The sequence below is a fragment of the Phocoena phocoena genome, chromosome 15 (assembly GCF_963924675.1).
Source record: "Phocoena phocoena chromosome 15, mPhoPho1.1, whole genome shotgun sequence".
Taxonomy (NCBI): Eukaryota; Metazoa; Chordata; class Mammalia; order Artiodactyla; family Phocoenidae; genus Phocoena; species Phocoena phocoena.
The window spans coordinates 21,921,587-21,945,768 of record NC_089233.1 but is presented as its reverse complement, the minus strand read 5'-3'; the positions used below and the strand labels follow the sequence as shown (position 1 = coordinate 21,945,768).

The following is a 24,182-nucleotide window of genomic DNA, read 5'->3' as shown; positions in this document are numbered from 1 at the left end:
TATTTAAGTTTGAAATGCCCAAGTTATTAAATAACAAGTTATTAAGGCCAAGTTGGTGCCCAAAACAAAAAACTCAAAAATTCCACAGTAACTCAGTCAGCAGTAACTCAATGTTATTAGAAAAAAATATTAAAATGAATCATACTGGAAGGGATCCTGTAAACACAGGCACAGCAAGGCACGGCTTTTCAAAACCACAGCCTTGTGTTTTATAAAAGAAAAAAACCTCAAAACTGTTTCTCTGGCAATAAACATGGCTTTTATTTGTTGAGCTAGGTTATTTACCTGCATAATCTCATTTAATTATCACAACAATCCCATTTTACAGCTGGGAAAACAGAAGCAAAGAGAGTTTTAGTCATTTGCCCAAGGTCTGGGTTTCATTCAAGAGTCTGAGGTCTTATCTTTTACGTTAAATTGAAGGAAGGAAAAAAGGAAAGGAGGGAGGGAAGGAGGGAGGCAGTGTGGATGGGAGGGCGGGAGAATGGGAGGGAGAAAAAAAGGAAAGGAGAGGGAGAGAAGGGATGGAAAGAAAAAAAAGGAAAAGAAAAGAAACCATGCAATGATCTGCTTTTAGAACAGTTTTGTTTAGGCAAGTGGCAGGAGTTTCCCTCTCATTGGGAAAACTTTGGAGAAGCCACTGTTCAGCATTTGAGAAAATTCCTCCAGCTTTAGTGATGCACATAAAATCCCCTGTTAGAAGCTCTCTCCCTCTTTATTCTCTGCCTGCAGACCTCTGTGTGCCATGTTCTATTCCTGGCTCTAATGTCACAAATCAGGGATGGTAAAGTTAACAGCCTGGCATCATCTCTATGGGGCCAGTCAACTGAGTGGGGATTCCTGTCCTCCCTGGAAGCCAGGGATACGAGTTTTACCTTCGTGTAAATCACCCAGAGCTGCAGCCAACACTTTATAAGCACAGGTCTTGCCACCCATGGGGTCTCCGACAATCATATAGCCATGTCTTACCAGCATCATCTCGTAGATCTGGGAGGAGACATCATATAAGAAGTTAATCATTGCAGACCTCCCGGAACTGCAATTAGTCAGATGTCTACAAGGAACAAGGACTGCAGTCCTTTATTTGTCATCTATTGTTTAAATATCTTTTGGATGAATAACTATATGTGTGCATCTCAGATTATTTAAGGGATGGGAAATACTATTTGCTCTGCACCTATCCATGTGCTAAGCAGCAGTGACTTACCTAAGTTATTTCATTTAATCCGCTCAGGTATCATTAACTACTTTTAAATGGTGGGAACACTGAGCCCAAGAGAGGCTAGCTAACTTGCCCAAGCTCATCAGTGGTGGAACCGGGACTTGACCACAGGGCTCTCTGACTTCAATGCCACTAATCTTTTCATTGCACCATTTCCACTTGCTTTTAAAGAGGAAAAGGAAACAATGGTCATTTTAGCCAACTGCATTTCTATTGGAAATTTCCTTTCTCAAGGCCTAAATGCTATTCTGACTTGATTGGAACTCTCAATAGATTAAAATGTATTTTCTGAGCCAGGGGCGATGCTGTAAAATATAAAATGAACTTCCATGTAATTTTAGCCCCTACCCTTGAGAATCAACAGCTAAGTGGAAGCTCATTTTTTGAATTTTCTAATTGTTTTGTCTGTGACAAGCGGTCCATGACAGTTGAAATGCAAATGGTTTGGTCATTTATATTAATGTGAAATGTTTTCTCTCTCCTTTTAAACTGTGAGTCTCTCAGCAAAAGGGAATATGTGAAGCTTTTTATTTTAAGGATTGTTTGCATTATTTTTCACCTTGGAAGAGAGTTATACAGAGGGTGTAAATTAGGACAATGGGGGTGGTACAGGTACTGACAAAAGTGAGCCACCAAATATTTGTTAAACACCTATTATGTGCCAGATACTGTTCTAAGTTCTACAGACAGAGAGGACAAAACAACAAAATCCCCAACCATCGAGTAAGGTTTACATTCAAGTAGACTGCAAAGACATTTCAGATTGAATAAAGATAAATGGAGTTGACTGTGCATTAGAAAAAAGAGAGAAAGGCACTTATGATTCAATAGCCTCTCACCTTCCCCCTCACATAACTTTAAATGGATTGTCAAGGTATCAATATACAAAAGGGAAGGTAGCTCCATATATTTTGCTTTGGAAAATTGGTACTAAACTATATAAAAGTTCATCTGTAGGTCTGTAAATTACTTTGGAATACATAAAAAAGTAAGATAAGTTGATGGATGGATGGATGGATAGGTAAATGATAAAGCAAGTATTATAAAATGTTAATTATAAAATCTAGGTGGGGGGTACATGGGTATTATCAGTAAAATTCTTTCAATTTTCCTGCATGTTTAAATTTTTTATTATAAAATTTTGGAAATAAAAGCTCATGCCTAGTTTAAAAAAGTCCATCTATGAAATCCCAACGAATAGATTGGGATTCAATATTGAGTTAAATGAATTGTGTCAAGACTAGCACACTTGATGAACAGTTGGGAAAAAATTTTTATTCCTAAAAATTTTTATTCTGATCTCAGAATCTGGAGACCTGGGTCCTACCTTGACCTTTAATTCTAAATAACAATATGATTTTGGGAAATGATGATATTTCTGATGTTCGTGGAGATGGTGAGGTTGATTTTGATATGGTAATCAGGCACTATATCTAGCACTTTATGTACTTCTTGTCTCAAAATTACTTTGTGAGGAAGGTTTTACTCCCTCCATTTTACAGTTGAAGAAACTAGGGCTCAGAATGGTGAACGAACTTGCCTAAAATCTCACAGCAAAAAACTGATGGGGATGAGATTTGAAACTAGGTTTATATGAATCCAAATCTGTTCCCTCTCTGGATGCCAGTGTTCTTAAGGAGCCAGGAGCAAATGGCATTTAAGGTCCCTTGTAGTTCTGTCCTGTGATTCTGTAGAAAAAGTGCATTTGGGGCTTATTTTATTCAACTTATGACTTTAAGTCAGTTTTACATAGAAAGTGATCCTAGGGAAGGATCCCTGAAATTAGTGTGAAGTTTCACTAAGGTTCTCCAGGGTCAAGACTGTAGAAACATTTCTTTCACCTATTGGTAACAGCACCCTGATTTTCCCTGAGGAACCACCAGTTCATGGTCCAGTCCACACGACTTGGGTGGCTCTGACTCCACCTCCACTTCTGGCAGAGGTGGGGCGGTTATAGTCTACTTCTTATCTCTGTAATTGGTTCAGGGATGGTCACGTGACTTTATGAGCACCATTCAAAGCTAATCCTGAGACTTTTGCTGAGGACACTCCAAGAATGATGCTCTTTTTCCTTCTGGGCTTGAACATGGGACAATCTAAGTGTGAGGCTACTGGGGGCCCAACTGAAAATGAATTTTTCATGCAGAGAGAGGCAGAATCCAGAAATGAGGACAGGCAGGTTCCTAATGACATTATCTAAAAACCTGTATCCCCCTATGCCTGAAACCAACATATTTCTGTACTTTCCAAGTTAGGTAAGTGAGTAAATTCCCTTTTGTTGACTAAGACAGTTTGAATTGGACTTCTGTCACTGGGAACCAAAAAAGTTGGTTTTTGACTAATTCAAAGCCCAATGCCCTGAAAGGTTCTGTTTCATCCCCAAATGATGAAAAAGAAACCCCAGGGAAGATGGTCATAGGAAAAATATTGGATTTTAAAAGTCAGCTCCCGGAAATGAAAACTGAAGGCACAACAGATTGTTGAGTGTCTTCATCTCTAATCAGGCATCTCCAATTGCTGTCAGTTCAGTTCCAATCTACCATAGTTCTTTCTAATTCCTGACCTCAGCAAACAGTAAACAGGTACATTCCCACACGGGTACAAGGAATCAACCTGGATAATTTTTCCAATAAACCAAGGTACTGGCTGGAGTTTCATCTTTTTGATGTTCTCATTCAGCACTTCCATAAAAACTTCGTAGTCTGGCTTTGGAAGAACAACACCAGGAAACAAATCTGATATAATTCCCTGTTAACAAAAATTCAAGATGTGAAAAAGATGAATTATCAGATACATAACCTCAACATTTTTCTAAAATGAGATCTACAGGTAGCAGGAATCCTTGGAAAATTCCAAACCTCATTTTTCCTGTACCGAAACTTAACTACAATTACAAATTCTAACAATATCTGTTAAACATGATTTTCCTTCCCCAGAATTTTAAAAGTCAGCAAATATTTAATAAGTCTGTGCTGTCTTTCAGTCATTATACTAGCAATGAACAAGACAGTCAAGATTTCTGTCTTAAAGAGCTTACAGCCTAGTTAGGAAGATAGGCATTAAAATAATTCCAAAAGAAAACTAATTACATTTGATATAAACAATTACTCACACTCAACAGCAAATATCCTAGCAGTGAAACTATTTTTATTAAAGTCAGGAATTAGGGATATTGCTATTACCATTATTATTTAACATTTGGGGGAGGGTATCTGGCAATAGGTATGCTGGCTAGAGAATGGAGGGGGTGTCAGGAGATGGAAGAGGTGCCGAAAAAATTTTTCATCTTTGGATGTCGAGTCTCAGTGCTTAGCCAAGGTCCCAAACCACTACATACCTGAAACAGAGGGACATCTTGAGCCAAGAACTTGGCCAGGTTGACATCAAGCAAGGCCCGGAGCAGCAGGACACTCTCATTCTCCTCTGGATACTTCAGCTTCAGGTTGCCAGCGGCAGTGAGCACAGACTTGACAGCACGCATGCCATAGTCATAGTGATGCTGGGAGGAAAGTTGCTCTGAACACAGGCGGTAGGTTGCAACAATCTTCTGGGCAAGACTGGGAGAGCAAAGACATGTCTGCAGACCCTCTAGAGAGGACCATGTCCTGCTCAGCAGACATTCCCAACATGCTTGTGCCCTGTCCCTTCAGAAGCCAGGCCTGCCCACGAACGTGATGGAGAAACCCTATCATCTGAAGGCCTCTTCATAGAGTTACCATAATGAGCTAAGCAAGCACTGTAGCTTCCTTTCAAAGGCAGGATGAAAACCAGCAAAGCACATACATATGTATAACATATACTGTATGAGAAGCTATATGTGTCTATACTTTTATCTGTATATATGAATGTATGTGTACGCCACACACACACACACACACACACACACACACACACACACACACACACCACACGGGAAGATTACATCAAACGATTAACAATGTTAATGCCTAAAGCATAGGACTAAGGGTCACAAAGGGGACACTCATTTTTGCATTTCTGTAACATTACAATTTTTTTCAATATCCATGGTTTACTTTTTTAATTTAAGAAAACCAATTCAAAATTTAACATACTCAGCACACAATACACGTATGCTCATGTGCACTGCCATATCTTATTTTTCCTGGGCACACGGGGGGGACCACATTTCCTAGCCTCCCACACAGGTACGGGTGGCCGCATCACTGAGTCCTAGCCAGTGGCATATGAATGAAAGGGAAGTGTGCCACTTTGAGGGCTGGTCCATAAAAACCTCCTCCATAAGATCCTCTATGCTCATGTGTTGTAGCTGTGAGATATAAGTAACCTGGGTCCCTGGGGAAGAACTCCTCTGATCACAAACACCCATTTTAGATTTCTAGGGAGTGAAAAATAAACTTTTGCTATGCTAACCCACTGGAATTTGGAGGTCAGGTTTACCCTAACTAATGTACTTATGCACATTCCCCTTGCAGGGCTCCTCTCTAACAAGACTGATTTACTTTAAAAGCAAAGACTGTGTTGCTCATCAGCACCTAGCACAGGGCTGGGCCTAAGGTAGGTGGTTTGCCAATTGAATAAATAAATGAATTGAACAGGCAAATCAATGTAACCCAGGTCTCCTATAGAAAAAATAAACCTCTTATGACTGAGGCAGCCTCTCAGCCTAGGAAGGATGGCACATTCTGTTGAGAATATCTGCAGCCCCTTGCATTAACAGCAAGGACCTCCAGGCCACAAAGACACTGTGGGCCTTGTGGAGATAACGGCAGTAACAAAAAATCAATTGATTATGGGCAAGACAATATAAAAAGACAAATGTAAAATTTGAAATAGATCAATAAAAGGCATTTTACAATAAATATTCACAACTCTGGCTGCATGTGATAAAGACACTGATGCTTGTGTATGTCTCCGTCTTAGAAAACTGGGTAATACTTGAATGAGAGATAACCAAGTTGATTTGAATAAATAAATATTATATTGATAACAATGTTAATTCTAAATTATATTAATTTTTCCTCTTCAATCTTGGAATAACTTGTTTTTCAGTCTCGCCTTAAGTTATTTAGGAGTGTGTGTGTGTGTGTGTGTGTGTGTGTGTGTGTGTGTGTGTTAGAGTGAAGGGTAGAGAATAGATGAGCGATTCTTCCTTAGAAGAAGTCCAGGTATATACAAATAGAGTGGAGGCCCTTTCTTGGTAATCTGAGCCATTTCCTAGTCAGGGATGGGGTCAGGACCAAGACCAGGGCTATGTGCTTTCAGATCAACTTGTGAGTAAAAGCAATTTCTCAAGTTTCTCTCTTTTTTTTCCAATGGACAATTTACCTTGAATCCACCCCACAAAAAGCCACTCTGTCACTCTTTCTTTAGAACGCACTAGAAAGCCAATACAACATACCTTCTGGAGTCTAGAAACCCCATAGAGTAGAGGGAGATTTCTCCAATGAGGGCATAATCTGGCACCATCATGGCCACTGTCCGAAACAAGGCCTGGAAAAGAAACAGCCCTCTAAAAATAAGATTTCATGTAAAGAACCTGAACACATAAGGTGAAAATGGGGGAAGGTACATCTACAGAGGCAAAGAGAAGTAACATGATCATTCAGACCACCCAGTGACAATCAAGGAAAGGAGGGCTGGAGGACAAATCAGTGCAGAAGGACTGTCTTTACTGGACAGATCCACTGCTCCATGAACCTCCCCACTAGCCTTGTCCAGGTACATGTGTCACATTGGGTCCCTCAGTGGTTGTGTGGAAGGCCTTAGGTGCTGGTATCCTAGCAACACCTCATCTTCCTATGCCAAATGAGCATCATTCAACTATTGGAGCTTTCCGGAGTTCAGTGTAGACAGTAGAAGTCATTCAGGGATGCAGGATAATTATGTATCAGGAGAATCCCGGAGTCAGACAAATCTTGATTTGAGTCCTTGTTCTGTTAGCTACTAACTGGGTAAGTTATGTAACCCCTCCAGACCTCAGGTCTTTCATCTCAAAATGTACTAACAACTGTGCCCTCTTCATAGTTATCATGAGAACAAATGATCCTATGTAAGTGAAGTGCTTAAAAAGGTGTGTGGCACATAGTGAAGGCTCAATAAACATCAGCTATTGTTTCTAATATCTTGGATCTAATATCTTAGATCTTAGAGGATAAGTGACTTGCCCAAGTCATGCAGTTAGAGGTAGAGCCAGGGCTAGAATCCAGGCTTCCTGACACCAACCCTGGGTACCTTCTACTATGCCACACTGTCTCATGAAAGTTGTTTGTGCAGATCTAACATGGTTGTTGGCTGGGAGGGGTGCAGGGGGGAGTTACATCAACTGGGCACTCTAAAATGAGAAATGTGGGTCCAAACTCTACTTTGGTGTCCCTGGCCTATGCTGACCTAGAGAGGAAGAGTCACCCTTAGGGATCTCTTTGACTTCTTTTCCATTCCCAAGGAGGAGGAGGAGTGGCTTGTCTGAATTAGATTTCAGGGAACTAATCAGAATGTGCTTCTAGCAGATGGAGCGTCATGTACTAAAGTCAGTGAATGTCGGTTTTGTCCAGGTCTCTCTTACGTCTTTCACGTAAGGGAATGGAGCAATAACTTGAAAGGAAATCCATAAAGAAGCAGGCCTAGAATTTTCCCTCTGGTTGCTCTTTTCATGCAGTTGGGGTGCTAGGTGCTCTTCTCACAGGTGAAGACCCATTCATCTTGCACTCTGTGTTTTTTCCTTCCATGAGAGCAGCATGCTAAGGTCATCTAGTGCCTGTTCCCTTAAGATGGCCTAGTTAGAATTCTCTCTCTCCCCCTTCAGAGGCACTTGCCTCCTCCCACTAGCAGCAGGGCCAATGCTTATTGCCACAGCTGTAGCTCAGGCCAGCTCAGCAGTAGGTACCAGGGACATAGAAGCTCTCTTGTTATCTCTCTAGCTGGTTGGAACAGGCCTGCTTTGGTGTGGACACCACTTAGGCCTAACCAGCTTAGCTCCACGTGCTCTAGTCTTGGTCTACCAGCGTTCTCTGTGTTGAACTTTGATGCTCTCTTATAAGCAGATCTGTTTTATTTGGCCAACAGTGATTTTTTTTTTTTTTTTTGCATTGAGACAGGATCTAAAAATAAGATTTCATGTAAAAATCCAAATTTCTGGCTTTTCCTGAAAAATGAGAAGATCTGACAATTCCTGCTTGGCAACAGTAGGCTGGGGCTAAGTAGGGGCTGCTGCCTCTAGATGGGGCATTTGTCAGAGTCCCTACCAGGCCCAGCTGGCTTTTCTCATTTATATTAATTGTCTGACCCCTGTAGACAACAGAAATAGTGATACTTCTTCCAGTGATCATTGTTGCCTCTTTGCCATTGGTTACTATGTATATATTTCCTCCCATCTCATGAGACCTAGTTGGGGAGATGGTTGAGTTCTGAAGCCAAGTAATGTCTTTACTTCTCACAGCTGAAAAATGTCAACTGGTCCCATTATTTGGCTTCTCTGTGAGACCCTCGGGTACTTCCGAAGGTTTCTATACCATAAAGTACACCCAATAGTTACACACTCAGTATTTACCTTGAGGTTATCTGGCAGCTCAGCCCTGCCAGCATACCCAGGGTTCATGGTGATGAAGACAGCACAGGTTGGGTTCAGAGAGAGCTCAGTGCCTTCAAAGATGAACACCTTTAGCTTCCGGATGATGGCTTGTTGAATGCTGAGAATCTGCTGAGCTACCACAGATAGCACTTCTATCTGGAGTGAGAATGGCTGGTTGATTTGAGCTCCTGCTTCTGACAGCCACCAACCCCACTATGCCAAAGTACCCTTCACTTAGCAAAGAAAGAACCCCATCACCTGAGAATAAGACCTTCACATTCAAAATTAGGAGCATGATTTAGGGTTTTGGTAAAGGAAAAGAAAATTGGTGTGTATATGCATGCATACATGTGCATACGTGTGTGTGTGTAAGTAGTTTCCATAGTATCTTATCTTTGTTTTACCTTTGTTCCAGCACCTAGCACAATACTTCACCCATAGTATGTGTTTATTGGTTCAAGTTGCATGTTTACATTTCCTAATCTCGATGCCCTACCCAAATAGAATTAACCACCCCCTCTTTTGTGATGACTCCTCTGTACCACTGCTATAGACTTCTCTCATATTCTATTTGTATCGTTTAATTTTTATTTCCCTTTGCTAGACTGTAACAGTCTAGAGGGCAAAACCATTTTTTGCTCATCTTTGTATCATGAACACATGCAGAGTATCTGACATAGAGTAGCTGCTCAATAAATTTTTGAATGAGCGAGTGAGGGAATCAATTTGGTGAGAATGTTTATGTGTGTAAAATATGCATTTTGTCTCCTTGGGGCTGTTTTTGTTTGGTTCATTGAGTACTTACTCTGTGCAAAGGCCCTTAGAGGAGACATAAATCCCTGTCACTGAGGAACTGAGAGCCCAGAAAAAAGTCCCTGCATGTCCAAACCCTCCATTCAGTAGCCCAGTAGCAGAGTTACCTCAATCCTGTTGAACTCATCAAAGCAGGCCCATGCTCCAGCCTGGGCCAGCCCTTTGAAGAACTTCCCCATGGCTTTGTAATCTAGACCATCTGAGCAGTTGAAGACCACACACTAGAGAGAGGGAGGATGTGGGCACCATTCAGGATGGGTTTCCTCCCATCTGAATCACCCTGCACCATGAAACAGAGGTGGGGGCTCCCCTCTTCCTGTTTCACTGAAGGAGGTGGAGCCCCACTCTGCCTGTTACTCTGAGCCATCTTGAACTTCATGCCAATTCCCCTGGACAGGGGTCCAGAGAGGGTTGGGAAAAACAGTGTGCGGATGGACAGCATTTCCCTACCTGCTTGGCCAAAGCTCTGGCTAGATCTTTGGTGGTTTCTGTCTTGCCTGTCCCAGCTGGACCCTCTGGGGCTCCTCCAAGGTTCAGCTTCAAAGCCCCCATCAGTGTCCTAAGGAGAAGAGAATAAGAACTCAGTGCCAAGTCCTAAGGCACAGGAAAGAAATTTGCTTTTGGTTTATTTTGTTTTGACTCAGACAAGTAATTAAATATTTTCCCCTGATTATATGAGCAATACATCATCATTGTAAAAAGTTCTATTTTACTCAGTGTTGTAACCTCGGCACCTGGTACATGGGTGACACCTATAAGCATTTGTTTGAATGAATGATTGAATGGATATAAATGAATATATACTTACTAAATGAATCAAAGAAAGTAAAAAATCCTCATAAACTCCACATTCCAAAGATCACCAATGCCAATGGAATGATGGAAAATAAATATATTTCTCCCACTAGGTTATGAACTCTTGAGTTCAGGACCCATATTTGATTCAGTTCCATATGGCAGGCACAAGATAAATGCTAGAAATGAATGATGTGCTAACTGTGGTTCCACAGCCCCTTGTATGAGCCTCTATAATTTCAGTTAACACACTTTCTTGTTATCACCTGAGGGTGTGTCTCTTCCCCACCCCATTAGGTTGAGGGTTCCTGGAGGTCATACATCATGCACAGGAAAGTTCAAGAAATGGTTGTTGAACAATGAGTGGAATAGATAAATGAATGAAGAACAGAAATCATAGAACATAGAAAACAAGTGACTGAGGACTCTGAAATTTAAAAAATACTCAGGTACTATTTTTATAATTAAAAAAATTCCACTCTAAGGAATGTATAAAATCAAAGAAAAATCTAAACATCACAAAGTTGACAAGTTCACAAAGTCCAGATTTCTGAAGTTATAAGTTCCAAGCAAAGTAGCAAAACACTTGCTGAGCACAGAATGGCCATACCTCTTCATCAGACTGGGTGGCAGAGCTCCGAGACTCCTTGCCTGGGTCCTTTACTTGGCCCCTTTTCTATCTCTGGCCATGGGATCTCCAGGCACCATCTTGATTCCTGCCACTGGAGACCTTTCTACTTAAGCACTGTGCCACTTTCAAGGAGAGGCATCAACGTGCTAATTGTTGGTTTGAACACATTAATTTGCATTAGATTAGGACTCCTACTGGGTTCTCATTTCTGGCCTAAGGCCCAGTTTCCATACCCATCTGCGGGACCATGGTGACAAAGGGAAAAATTCTAAAATCTGAGAAACTAAAATATAGACGGTGAAGGTAACAAACTCAAGATGCTCTAACCCTCTTCCCCAGGTTTTCCTTTTGGAATTCTCTATTCACCCTTCAGGTCTGGGGGAGCCCCAGAGTTTACCTGTAGCAGCGGTCAGTGAGGGGCGTAATCACCAGCCGGGGGGAGTTTCCCAGGTACTCATAGCCGTATAAGGCTTCTGTAGTGATCATCTTCACCTGTACATCCTTGGCATCCCAGTAGTAGCGCAGTTGGGAGATCCACTGGAAATCATTCAGATCACAGACACTGTCTTCAGATAACTTGGCGACCACATCACGAGCTGTGTGGGGACACAGACGTGGAAACACACACTTGCAGAGCCATCAGCATCCTCCCGTCTTCGTGGATTCCTCAGAAGGGTCTGACTGAGGAGGTCATCAAGGCCACCCCTCACTATCGCGACAATTTTAGGCTCAACTATCCTCCTCGCCCATCCCCAAACTTCAAGCAACATCTGTATTTATGTATTACATAAATTTATAGTATTAGCTACTGTTATCATTCCCAAACTCTTGGGAGGCTGAACCAGAGGGGTTTGCAATATGTAGTTGCCCCAAATGCTATCTTATCCCCAGTGTGACCCTTTTGGCCCTGTTCCAGGCCTCTAGATATCTTAAGAGAACACGATCTGCTTTGCCTGATACAGTTAGCAAGGGCAGGGGTCCCATGAATCTTTGTTAGATGTATTCTTTCCATGAAGGGGGGTGTCTGAGAAACTAACTAGGAGATATATTTCTAGGTTTTCTCCTTTCTGTCATGGGATTGTGAGCCTAATTTAATTTTCTCACAGTGATGGGAGCCCTGAAGTTGATGAGTGGACATAGTTTATGAGAATAATTCATTATTTTTTAGGTAACTCACAGGGCAAGTGCTATCGTGATCTTAGAACTAGTAGAGCAGCTTGAAATCAGGATCTCAGAAATATAACTTTGCAAAGGGACACTTCTGTAAGTCTACTGCCTCTCTGTGAGAGAAATCTTTATTACAGTAAAATCCAAAACCCTTCAGAAAAGAGTCCTTGCAGAAGATTACACCAACAGCTCTTCCATTCACCCCAAGGAGTTTAATTCCACACCAGATTCCTGGGAGAACCCAGAGAGTGGTGGCAGGAGCAGGGTATGTGTGAGAGATCCAAGAGGAAGGTGAATCTCAAGGCACTCGGTTGTGGATACCTTCCCTATGCAGTGCATGTTCGTGTGTTTGTGCATGAATGTGTGTGTGTGTGTGCGTGTGTGTAAACCCAACCACTCTGAGGTATCCTGGGCAGTAACCATGCTTGCACTTATTACTCCTATCAGTTAAATATGTAGCCAGATGAAGATCACATTCTCCCTTCTCTCCTCTGGATTTTATCCTAGTCTATCCAAATGAAATCAGATTGAAATGAGCATCAGGGATTGAAATGAGCATCAGGGAGTTCCCTGGTGGCCTAGTGGTTAGGATTCCAGGCTTTCACTCCCGTGGCCCAGGTTCAATCCCTGGTCAGGGAACTGAGGTCCCACAAGCCATGTGGCCAAAAAAGAAATGAGCATCAGCCTCACAGAGAGTAAGATGCATGAACTGCCAGTAGGAAGCTGGGTATGTAAACAAAAGAGACACTGTTCCCAGGCAACAAGTTTGGTCCAGCCCTAGTTTCCTTGGTGATGATGGCGTGACGGTGTGGGGGTTGTTTGCTCTACATAAAGACCCTGGTTCTTCTTCCTCCTTTCCTCCTTCTCTTCTTCTCTCTCTCTCTCTTTTCTAGGAAGAGCTGGAAGGCATCCTCTCTTACCCATTCCCTCCCTGCATCACTGCCCATTTCCAGTCTCTGGGTTTGGAATCAGACGTAAGTTCAAATTATAAAAGCATCTCTGCTACTTACTAGCTGTGTGCCTCTCAGCAAGTTATTTGCCTCTATAAACCTCAGGCTCTTAATCTGTGAAATGTGTATAAAAATAAGACAATGTATGTCAAGCACTTAACACAAAGCTTGGCACCAAGTAAGTATTCAAAAATGTTCATTAAGATCAGTACAGGGATATCGATCCGAGTTGGTAAATCTCAGAAACGTTGGGGATGGGAGGGGAAAACATAAGATGGAGATACACAGAAGCACTGACTCCTCTCCTTACCCCCTCACTTACTTTCAGTTGCAGAAGCCTCTTCCTAATGAGAAAAGGGACCTGAGTCATTCCATCCAGAAGGGAGAGAGGCAAGCCTGGCAGCTCTTACTGGACAGTAGTAATGTGAGGGAAACCTCCTGGCTTACCGTGGACATCAATGACTGTGAGGGCCCCAAGGGTGAGTCGAGCCCCACTGCTCAGTTTTCCTCGCACCAGCTGGACAATCTGTGCAATCTGATCATTGCTCTTTTTCAGAAAATCCTAGCAGGGGAGTAAGATGGAATAATGGGTTAAACTGGATTCTCTTCTGGTAATCCCTTTTCTGGAATGACACCATCCACAACCCCATGGTCCAAACCAGACTCCTGGATGTCATCCCTCAAGCTCCCTTTCCCTCACCCCTAGTCATTAACATTGAGACAAATTTCAAATGCATTACGCTAACTGAAAGAATTCAGATTTGAAAGCCTAGATACTATATGATTCCATTTTATAATATTGTGGAAAAGACAAAACTATAGGGACAGAAAACAAAATGGTAGTTGTCAGAGGCTGAGAATAGGGGAAAGGGTTGACTACAAAGGGCATGAGGAAAGTTTTAGGGTGTTTGGAACTATGTCTTGAATGTGATGGTGGTTACACGACTGTATGTGCTTGTCAAAATTCAGAGATGCACACTAAAGGGCTTCCCTGGTGGCGCAGTGGTTGAGAGTCCACCTGCCGTTGCCGGGGACACAGGTTTGTGCCCCAGTCTGGGAAGATCCCACATGCCGCGGAGCGGCTGGGCCCGTGAGCCATGGCCACTGAGCCTGTGATCCGCAACAGGAGAGACCACAACGGTGAGAGGCCCGCGTACCGCAAAAAAAGAAAGAAATGCACACTAAAAAGGGTGAATTTTACTATATATAAATTAGGTAGTAAACCAGAATTAACAAAAAAACCTGAAACTCAGATTAAAATAGACAAAGGAGATATGAAAACTAAATGCATGCAAACATGTAATCCTGGATTGGATCCTGAACCAGGATGAGTATAAAAGGTTTATAGAATAGATAATAATATTGTATCAATGTTGATTTCCTGATTTGGATAATTGTACTGTGGTTATGTAAGATGTTAATATGTGGGGAATCTGGATGAAGGGTGTATGGGAATTCTTTGTATTATTTTTGCAACGTTATTTGCAGGTCTGACATTATTTCAAAATAAAGAGTTAAACAATAAAAATGAATTAAAAATGGGACTTCCCTGGTGGTGCAGTGGTTAAGAATCCGCCTGCCAATGCAGGGTACACAGGTTTGAGCCCTGGTCTGGGAAGATCCCACATGCCACGGAAAAACTAAGCCTGTGCGCCACAACTACTGAGCCTGCGCTCTACAGCCCATGAGCCACAACTACTGAGCCCACGTGCCTAGAGCCCATGCTCCGCAATAAGAGAAGCCACCACAATAAGTCTCCACACTCCAACGAAGAGTAGCCCCCGCTCACCGCAACTAGAGAAAGCCTGCACACAGCAACGAAGACCCAACGCAGCCATAAATAAATAAATAAATAAATAAAAACTGGAATAAAAAAAGAGACTTAAAAATAAGTGAGACCACCCTAGGCTCATCTCATTTTCCCCACTTTCCTGTTATGGTCTTCTTTGGCAAATGATTTTAACCCTCTGAGTCTCAGTCTCCTGATCTGTCAAATCCCAATAATTATAGCTATTCTTCAAGTGGTTTTGAGGATTAAATAACATAGTGTATGTAAAGCACTTGGCACAATGTCTGGTGTGAATAAAGCACCCAGTAAATAGTGGTTGTTGTTGTTGTTATTAATTATAATATCCGTAGCACATAGCAAAAAAAAAAAAAAAAGCCTTTTTGATGTGTCCCCATCACCCTTGGCGTGTCTGTAAAGCCGCTGGTGATGGAACTGCCCCCTGCATCTCTCTTAACCACATGCATTCCACAGCAATTCTGGACCAAACTGTCTTCAGTTGCTGGAATGCACCGTACTTTTTTTTTTTTTTTTTCCCTTCCCCCCTCCCCCACCGTACTTTTCATCATCAGACTTTTGCACATTCTGGTCTCTCTCTCTCTCTCTCTCTCTGGAGTGCTCTTTCTCCTGTTCCTATTCATATTTTATGTCTCCTCTTAGACACTGTTTTTCTGGGAAATCTTCCCCTCTCTTACTTTTCTCCTTCCTTCCCATGCTTTCTGGATCCCTGTACTTTCAGTATCATAGTTCTATAAAAGAGCCTTTTTTTATCTCCCCCCACTAGACTGTAAATCCGTGAGGACAGGGACCATGACTGTCTCATTCACCTCTAATTCCCTTTGCCTAGCAGCAAAGTCCCAGCTGCAACGTCAAACAAGTATTTGTTAAATGAACAATGGGTAGATGGATGGATGGATAGCAATTCTGTACCAACACCTTTAGGATGCCAAGGCACATCATTCAGCATTCATTGTACTCCAGGGCTTGAATGTGTGATGGGAAGCACTCTCCCCTTTTACAGGTAGGAAAACTGGGGCACAGAGATACAGTCACAAAAGTCAGAACTTTTTAGTGTTTCTGAAGTTTGAAATGATGTACGTGAAAGCAGTTTGCACGTGTAAAGTGCAACACATCTTTTAGGAATTATCAACAAGATATCTGTAAAAAGTGAAACTTGGTCAAATACTAATATTCTAATTTTAATGTATAAAGCAAAATATAGTAAATTAAAATATATTCTAGCCACAGGCAATCATATTGTATATAGGTGGAATAACAGGAATTCTGATGAGATAATCATGGGAAACTATACCATGGTAAAAATGTTGGGAATGGAGTTACCATGTAGTCAGTCAAAAAATATGTATTGAGCAACTACTATGTGCTTGACACTGCAATAACCCCCTGAGATATAATAGTGAGGCAAGAAGATATGCCCCCTGCCCTGTGGGGTTTATAGCCTAGGATCTAAGTACTGAATAATTTACTAGCATCTCATTTAACCCTTCACAGTAGTAAGGTGTGGTGCTACAATTCCTTCCATTTTATAGACAAGGAGACTGAGGTTCAGGTTATGTAACTTGACCATGGTCACATATCTAACAGGTGGACGTGTCAGAATTTGAACTCAAATCCATCCAGGTCTTGAACCCTCAAGTACAGGCATCAGTGGCAGAGTTAGCTGGAAATATGTGTGTCCGGATCTGAAGACAAGCAGGACCTGAGCATTCTTGGTCTCAAGAGAAAGCTGAAGGAAAAGCTGGAGGTGGGTTAGTGTTGGACTGGAGGTGGTAAGAAGGGATATGGTGCAGGAAGAGTAGAGGAAAACAGGACCAGGTGGCTTCTTGGCCCAGGAAGAAGATGAGCAGTCTCTGCTGGTAGAAATTCTGCCAGGTTGACACTTGGAAGCAAAGGCTGAAGAAACTTAGGATACTGCAGCCTAGAATTTCCGTCTGGGAAGAAATGTGAGAGTTCTTATACTACAGAACTCCAGGACAGCCCTAATTCCCAAATCTCTGTCCCGAAGAGAACCCTGCCTTCTGTGACACCATGGGGCTGTTTATTTTTTTGTTTAGAAAAATGGTTACTCTAATTATATGTCATTCAAATCATAATCAAGCTCAAATCTCCTCTACAAGCTTCATGACAGGCTCACTTACCGGTAGGGTCTTTTCAACCAGGGCTTGGGAAACCTCCTGAGTCCAAAAGATGGAGGAGACACAGATAACCACCTGGCCAGGCCACTGCAAGACCCAGTGATTACGAGGGACCTGGGAAAGTGCAGTGGGGCACAATGTAGGGTCAGTTCATCTTGTGTGATTTAAACTGACTTCCTAAAAACATCTACCACCATCTTACCCCTTCAACAAAAACAAAATTCATCCCCAACCTCCGAGGCTACAAGGCTTGACATTTCTGGGATTACGGATTTATGTCTTCCTCCCTGAATTTTATGAAAAAGAAAAGGATCGTCACCAACAATTTCATTAACTCTGTCGCCTATAAGTTGTCACTTGCCAGCTACCTCTACAAGGATTAAGTTATGACCTGCTGCAGCTGCTGACCTTCACAGCACCCCCTGCAAGGAGCTCAGGGTGGAGATCAGGAATGAGGCACTCTGTGCTCTGGGAAAAACTGGCAGAACAGGTCTTCAGATAATTACATATTTTCAGGAAACCATTTTATGAGCCCAATTCTTGCATCTCCTCGTATCTAGGAAAGCACTAAAACCCTTCATGGTGACGTCTGCTCCTCGTGACTAGCAGCGACCTTCACGAGACCAGCAGCAACCTTCTGCAAAAAATATGTGATGATTGCATGTACTCCCCCTTCACCAAAATCACATATATACTGACCTTCCCCCCTACTTCTTTGGAGCATTTTCTGAGAGATATCTGAAATGCTGTCTCCCAGTCTATAGTCCTCATTTTGCCCCAGATAAAACTTAACTCACAACTCTCATGTCGTGCATGTTTTTTCAGTCAACAACTCCTTTCTTTCTTTTCTTTAATGTTCCCATCCAGGGATTTTACATAGTTATAATCAAGGTGTTGTTCAGAAAGTATTTATATAACTACTCCTTTTGATAGCTACATAACATTGCAGTACTGCCCCACGATTTTCTTAGCCATGACCGCCCTAACTTTTTTTAAACTATAGATAGGGAAATTATAGCCTGAGGGATAAATATGGCCATATCTGTTTTTGTAAATAAAGTTATATTGTAATACAGCCATGCCCCCTGCTGAACCCATCATCCAAGGCTGCTTTTCTATTAGAAAGGCAAGGATAAATAGCTGTGCCTGGTGTAGATTGCCTGCACAGCTGAAAACATTTACTATCTGGTCCTTCACAGAAAAAGTTTGCTGTGTCTGGCCACAGATGCAATTGCATGAAATAACTTCATACAGGGAGTCGTTTTTCTTTAACTTAATTTTTGATTTGTAATATGTCATGGGACAAAGGACTGGTCTTTCATTTACAAGGCAAATACTACTGAGAGGGGCAGCAGGGTCAGTCCTTGGTACTTAGTGGGAAGGTGTTAATTGAATACCCCTTTTTTTTGATGGAAAAAGTCCTGGGGATAGGGGTGGGGGCCCCAAAGTGAGGAGCACCTAAAGTAGAGGAGACTAAATATCTAGTCTGCCAACATTAACCTTGCTGGGAGCTGGCTAAAGAGTAATTGCAACAGGTTCTTTTCCCTTAAGCCTTCTGTTATACAGGTCACCTAAAGCTTTGGGAGCTTAATGAGTTGTGCCCTTCAGGGCATGTGTAATGTTAAAAAAGCCTGTGGGAGGGGATGCTTAATTGGGGAGGGGCTCTAAATAAACCGCTTGCCATCAATTATTTTCACAGAAAGGACTGCCCCACAGAAAACAAAGGGTTCTGGCTCACAGGCTATGCTAGTGTCAGCTGCTTCTAACTGCAAACGTTTTATATTCAGAAATACATACACTGCCCCAGGATTTACAGGGAAAGGAGGAAGAGGCACACAGGGGTCAGGTGTTACTCAGCAGGAGAGGGGTGGGTTTTAGCAGAAGACAGGCTTCCATTTAACCTTGTCCCCAAAGTTCTTGTTGGTGTACCAACACCCTGGCATGTGTACCCCAATTTTCATTTACCTGGACATATGCTTCAATCCCAAGTCTAATAACTTCCTGCATACTGGCAAGCATCATCTGTTCCACCTGCTGGAGCCATCTTTCCACCATGCCCTGTGGGTTGAGACAGACAGAGAGGCAGTGACAGTTAGCCAAGCCTGGAGGGAGAGACCATGGGCAGAAGCCAGCTTTCTCTCTGGACAGGGCTGGAGGGAGGCCAAAGGTTTGCACACCTTCAAGCCAGTATTCTTTAACTATTGGTTTTACACTTATTTACTGTATTCTAAGAAGTGTATGTCTCATAAAAAGGGGCAATAGGGAGTTTTTTACATGCACTTCTTTCATATCATTTTCTGGAAGACAACTGTAAATCAAGTTATTTATGTCTCTCTCAGGAGACAAATGACACATTTACACTTCAGTTTGAGAAATAAAATATTGCCTCTGCCATATCAGTGATCAAAAGATGCTGCAGCCGTCAGTGACTGCAGCCACCACCTCCCAAAGTGAGCTGGTGAGCCCTGAGGGAACTCGGGATGAGAAAACACAGGATACTGGCCCCAGATAGCTGACGTGCATATCAAAGGAATGATTTCAGTGAGCCTAGACTTTTGCATTTTCCCATCCATAGAAAAGCACTAAATTCCTTAACTTGAGATATCTGGTTTTCTTTCATTAACAATAATCTTTTGAAGTTCAGACTACCTGCCCTTTGTTGCAAAACTCCTATATATCTCCCCTCCTTGCCTCCTCCAAGCCGTTTTCTCAGGGTTACTTGAGATGCTGCCTCTCCAGCTTGAAGTCCTAAGAATGTCCACTGAACAAAACACACCTCTTAACGTTTAGGTTGTGCTTTTTTTTTTTTTGGTCGACAAGTTCAGAAAATAAATTGCTCATTTCTACTTGAACAGTTCTAATTCTTGCATTATTCCAGTGGTCCCCAAACTTTGCTGTGCACTGGAATCATCTGGAGGTCTTTAAAAATTATGGATGCCTGACTCCCACTCCCAGACATTCTGATTTAACTGGTATGGGATGCAAGCAGGGCATTTGGATTTTTTTAAAGCTCCACAGGTAATTTGAATGTACAGCATATTATTCAGTGTTAGAATTTCAGGCAACTGTACCTGCTGACCTCAGGTGCTCGTGAGCTAGCTGGTGTCTGGTTTTAAGGTATGATCCCTGGTTGTTGCAACTTAAATGTGTGGGTGGCAAAAACGGCAAGGCAAGAGTACTTGTCTCTTTCTACGCTGGGGTGCTGTCATGTTCAGCAAGAGTGGAAGTAACTTATATTTTACTCATTTGATAAGGGCACATGTATGAAAAATCTGAGTTAAATGGCATTAATTCCATGAAATATTATTGAAACACCTGCCCTTTAAACACCTTTAAAAACACCTGCCCCATCTGACCAGATCTCTTTAAAGTGGGCTCTGCTCATGGGGATTTAAACAACATTAGTTGTTTGGATCTGATTCCTGCTGCTGCCTCCACATCAAGTTTGGTTGAAATCCTTCCACAAATTTAGGATGCCATGTGAATTGCAGTATAATCTCCATCTTAGAGATGAGCAAGTAGACTCAGAAAGATTAGTTCCCCAAAGTCACCCCGTCATTAAGTTGTGTAATCTAAGTGCTCCACACCCAGGCAATCTGGAACCAGAGTCCAAATGTTTAACCAACATACAATCTGCCTCTCTCTGTTTCGCTCTGTTATGACGATAAGAACCAAAAATGGGTAAGTGGAGTTACTTTGGCTTGAGCTGGGGAGATTTTCTGTTTGAATGGAACGATTTCTTTTTCTGAGCTGATCATGCCCACAATCTCCAGACTGTCTGTAAACTCCAGCTTGGCAATTCCTTCAAAGCACTTCTTCAAGTGTGGTTGAACTCGGAGGGGGTCCTTTGTCTCTGACAAGATCTCCAACAGCTCATCATTTGATAGGAAGAAGAACCTATTGCAAAGCAAAGGAAGATGGCTACTGGAATCTCTTCTAAGAGCTTCTTTTTCCAACAAGGTGATACTCCCCAACAGGTAGATGACATTCCCGTGAATGCCAGCTACTTCTAGACTCTTATCTAAGGCCTACTCCTCTTCACCATTTTTCATCTAGGGCATAGAAGGTGGAGATGGTTTTGACTCAGAGCAAAAGAAAGGAAGAAAGCTGGTATATGTGGATTTTATATGGCTGGGAGAGAGGGGTTGCTACCAGGTGAAAGAAACCTGGATAGAGCAGTGGTTCTTAACCTTGGCTGCACTTTAGAATCATCTGCAGAGGTTATAAAAAAAAATTCCAATGCCAAGGTTCCACTTCCCAGAGATTGTAATATAACTGATCTAGGATTGGGTCTGGGAATTCGTATTTTTAAAAATCCCAGGCGAGGGGGCTTCCCTGGTGGTGCAGTGGTTGAGAGTCCACCTGCCGATGCAGGGGATGCGGGTTCGTGCCCCGGTCCGGGAAGATCCCTCATGCCGCGGAGCGGCTGGGCCCGTGAGCCATGGCCGCTGGGCCTGTGCGTCCGGAGCCTGTGCTCCGCAATGGGAGAGGCCACAACAGTGAGAGGCCCGCGCAAAAAAAAAAAAAAAAAAAAAAAAATTGCTTTCTAAGTTACACTAGCCACATTTCAAGCACTGGATAGCCACGTGTGGCTAAGGACTCAAACTTAGGGCTGTTTAACTCCTCCAAAGTCCAGGCTCTTGAGTACTATACCCATGTAATTGGGTATTTGACCATGCTGGTTCCATTGGTGTCTATTCAACCTCACTCTAAATAGAGACCATGAAGACACACCTTACCCCCGAGAGCTGTCTTTTGGGGAATGGAAAACCTAGAAAGAATATGGAATAGATGAGTAGAAGCTAACTCTCAGAATGAAAAAATGTAATTCTACCTATATATGGGTCAAGAGGGCAACTTCGAGCAAGAGAATGATACTGGATACCTGGGGAAAAATAGCCTCTTCTTCTCCAAGTAATCATTCAGCCCCTTCTGGATGTCCTCCAACAGAAGGTTGGCTTCTTGAAGCCTCTCAGCCATCCGTGGTTGGTCTGCTGCCATCAGAACCCTGGTATCTTTTACCTAGGTTCCATAGAAAAAGGTGATAATCATCATGGGGTTCCCAGATTCTGAGACTAGTTATTGTAATGAGTGTGCGACCAGCCCCTCAACTAATGACCCTCCTACCCTAATCACCTCCTAATCCCACGAGGTTGACTGCTCATATAACATGACCCTCGTCCTCTGGCCATGGTTGACTGGGCTGGGGTTGGGCACCTGAAACCAACGAAGCCAATTATATTTTAACTTCTGGGATTGTGGAATTCAGACCACGACATTCTATACTAGTCTGCGCTGGTCCCTTGAACATTTGTTAAACAACTGAGTAACTGAATACAGAGAATTACCTGAATTCTAAAATTATTCTCAATCTATAAAAGCTTTATTGCATTATCATGTAACAAATAAAATCTTATACCTCGTTAGGAATGAGAGCTAAATTATCCAAACTGCTAATAGTCACCTCCACGAAGTTGGGATTTCAAAAGGCCTCTACTTTTTATATTTCCCATTTCCATGTTTGAATTTTTAATAACAAATAACTTTTGAAATTAGAAAAAATTTATAGAGATACTGAATTTGCAAAAATCCAGTTTACTAATAGGTTTCAAGGGACATGGCTGCATTGCACAATGAGGAACATCTGTACGGCATCCCACATTCCTGATGGTGAGATGTGCTAGGTAGTAAAAAACTCACGGCTTGGGACATGAGTGATTTCCAGTAACTATCAACGATGGCAAATTTCCTGCCCTCTTCTGGCATCTGGGCTATGATGTCCTCTGAACTGAAGATTGGTTCCAGGTATAGCCAGGTGGCTTGGCATTTTAACCAGGCATCCAAAATTTCCTGCACGCGAACCAGCTTTTCTTCCCAGTTCTGCAAATTTAGCATTTCATATCTGAGTCATTAACATGCCACTCTGCATCACAGACCCATCGACAAATTGATGCATTCACTCATTCACTTGTTCCACAAATACTTATTGAGTGCCCACTATGTCCTGGTCACTCTTCTAGGCAAAGTGGATACAGCACTGAGAGAAAAAAACAGGAGTCCTTGCCCTCATAGAGTTCTTTTCCTAGTGGAATAGTCATGACAATAACAACAACAGTAATATTTATAAGGCTTACTCTGTGACAAGTGATGGTCTGAGCGCTTTATGTATGTGAAACCAATTTAATCCAACAGATTTATAAGGGAGATATCATTACAAAGCTCACTTCACAGGTGCAGAAACTGACATACAACTAATTCAAGTAACTTGTCCAAGGTCACACAACTGATTAAGGGGCAGAGTCAGAATTTGAACCCAGGCAGTCTGACTCAAGTTGGTGTCCTTAGCCTATCCCACTTCCACAGACAAAGAGCAAAGGAGGCCAAACCTCGTGTAATTTACATTCTAGATTACTATAGCCCATAAGATACTTTCCATATGTACTTTTGTTTGGTGCATTCAAATAATCTCACCTTCTCTTTTAGCAGACTGTTGCAAAAGCTCAGTCTGGCAGACTGTTATAAAGGCTTACTTGGATGGTTATTGCTTTCAGTCTTTTGTTGTTTTTTTTCCTAATCAAGAGAAAGTGAGTTTCTTTGTTAATTGGACTTAAAAACCTTCTTCCGGGACTTCCCTGGTGGTCCAGTGGTTAAGACTCCGCTCTTCCACTGCAGGAGGCACAGGTTGGATCCCTGGTCAGGGAACTGAGATCCCTCATGCCAAGAAACCCAGAGCTAATGGGCCATCACAAAGCATTCAACCTCATTTCCTCTTACCCGGCATTCTGTTTCTATTGGTTTGACAAATGGAGAGCCACACATGGTCTGGGTCTTCATCACGTGATCATCAAGTAGCAGTTGAATGTCATCAACTGCACACAAGATGCTTGTGTCCTGTGAATAAAAATGAGCACACCATCAAAATCGCAAGACCTCTGCCCCACAGATTTTTATGCTGACCCTCAAAGTCCTCACAGCTCAGATCTCCACCCTTGTCCACAAGTGACCCTTGTGGGACACTATGTCTTGTAGGAGGTGGAATTTTCTATTTTCTTCCTTGAAAATATTCGTAAAGACTTTTTTACCTCCTTTGCAGAAATCAAATACGGTCCAAGC

The 24,182-nt window shown here is 42.3% G+C and overlaps 1 protein-coding gene across 1 annotated transcript in view; it reads right to left on the bottom strand.

Annotated features, from left to right (window-relative positions):
• DNAH3 (dynein axonemal heavy chain 3) overlaps window positions 1-24,182 on the bottom strand; it is a 192,705-nt gene that overhangs the window by 95,088 nt on the left and 73,435 nt on the right. Inside the window, exons 21-35 of the mRNA XM_065893394.1 lie at window positions 23,844-23,960; window positions 22,770-22,949; window positions 21,955-22,091; window positions 20,765-20,966; window positions 19,035-19,127; window positions 17,073-17,183; window positions 13,575-13,689; window positions 11,408-11,606; window positions 10,035-10,143; window positions 9,692-9,805; window positions 8,751-8,927; window positions 6,603-6,694; window positions 4,560-4,779; window positions 3,836-3,970; window positions 876-987 (exon numbers count right to left, since the gene is read on the bottom strand). Coding sequence (XP_065749466.1) covers window positions 876-987; window positions 3,836-3,970; window positions 4,560-4,779; window positions 6,603-6,694; window positions 8,751-8,927; window positions 9,692-9,805; window positions 10,035-10,143; window positions 11,408-11,606; window positions 13,575-13,689; window positions 17,073-17,183; window positions 19,035-19,127; window positions 20,765-20,966; window positions 21,955-22,091; window positions 22,770-22,949; window positions 23,844-23,960 — 2,113 coding nt within the window. The remainder of the gene's footprint in view (window positions 1-875; window positions 988-3,835; window positions 3,971-4,559; window positions 4,780-6,602; window positions 6,695-8,750; window positions 8,928-9,691; window positions 9,806-10,034; window positions 10,144-11,407; window positions 11,607-13,574; window positions 13,690-17,072; window positions 17,184-19,034; window positions 19,128-20,764; window positions 20,967-21,954; window positions 22,092-22,769; window positions 22,950-23,843; window positions 23,961-24,182) is intronic.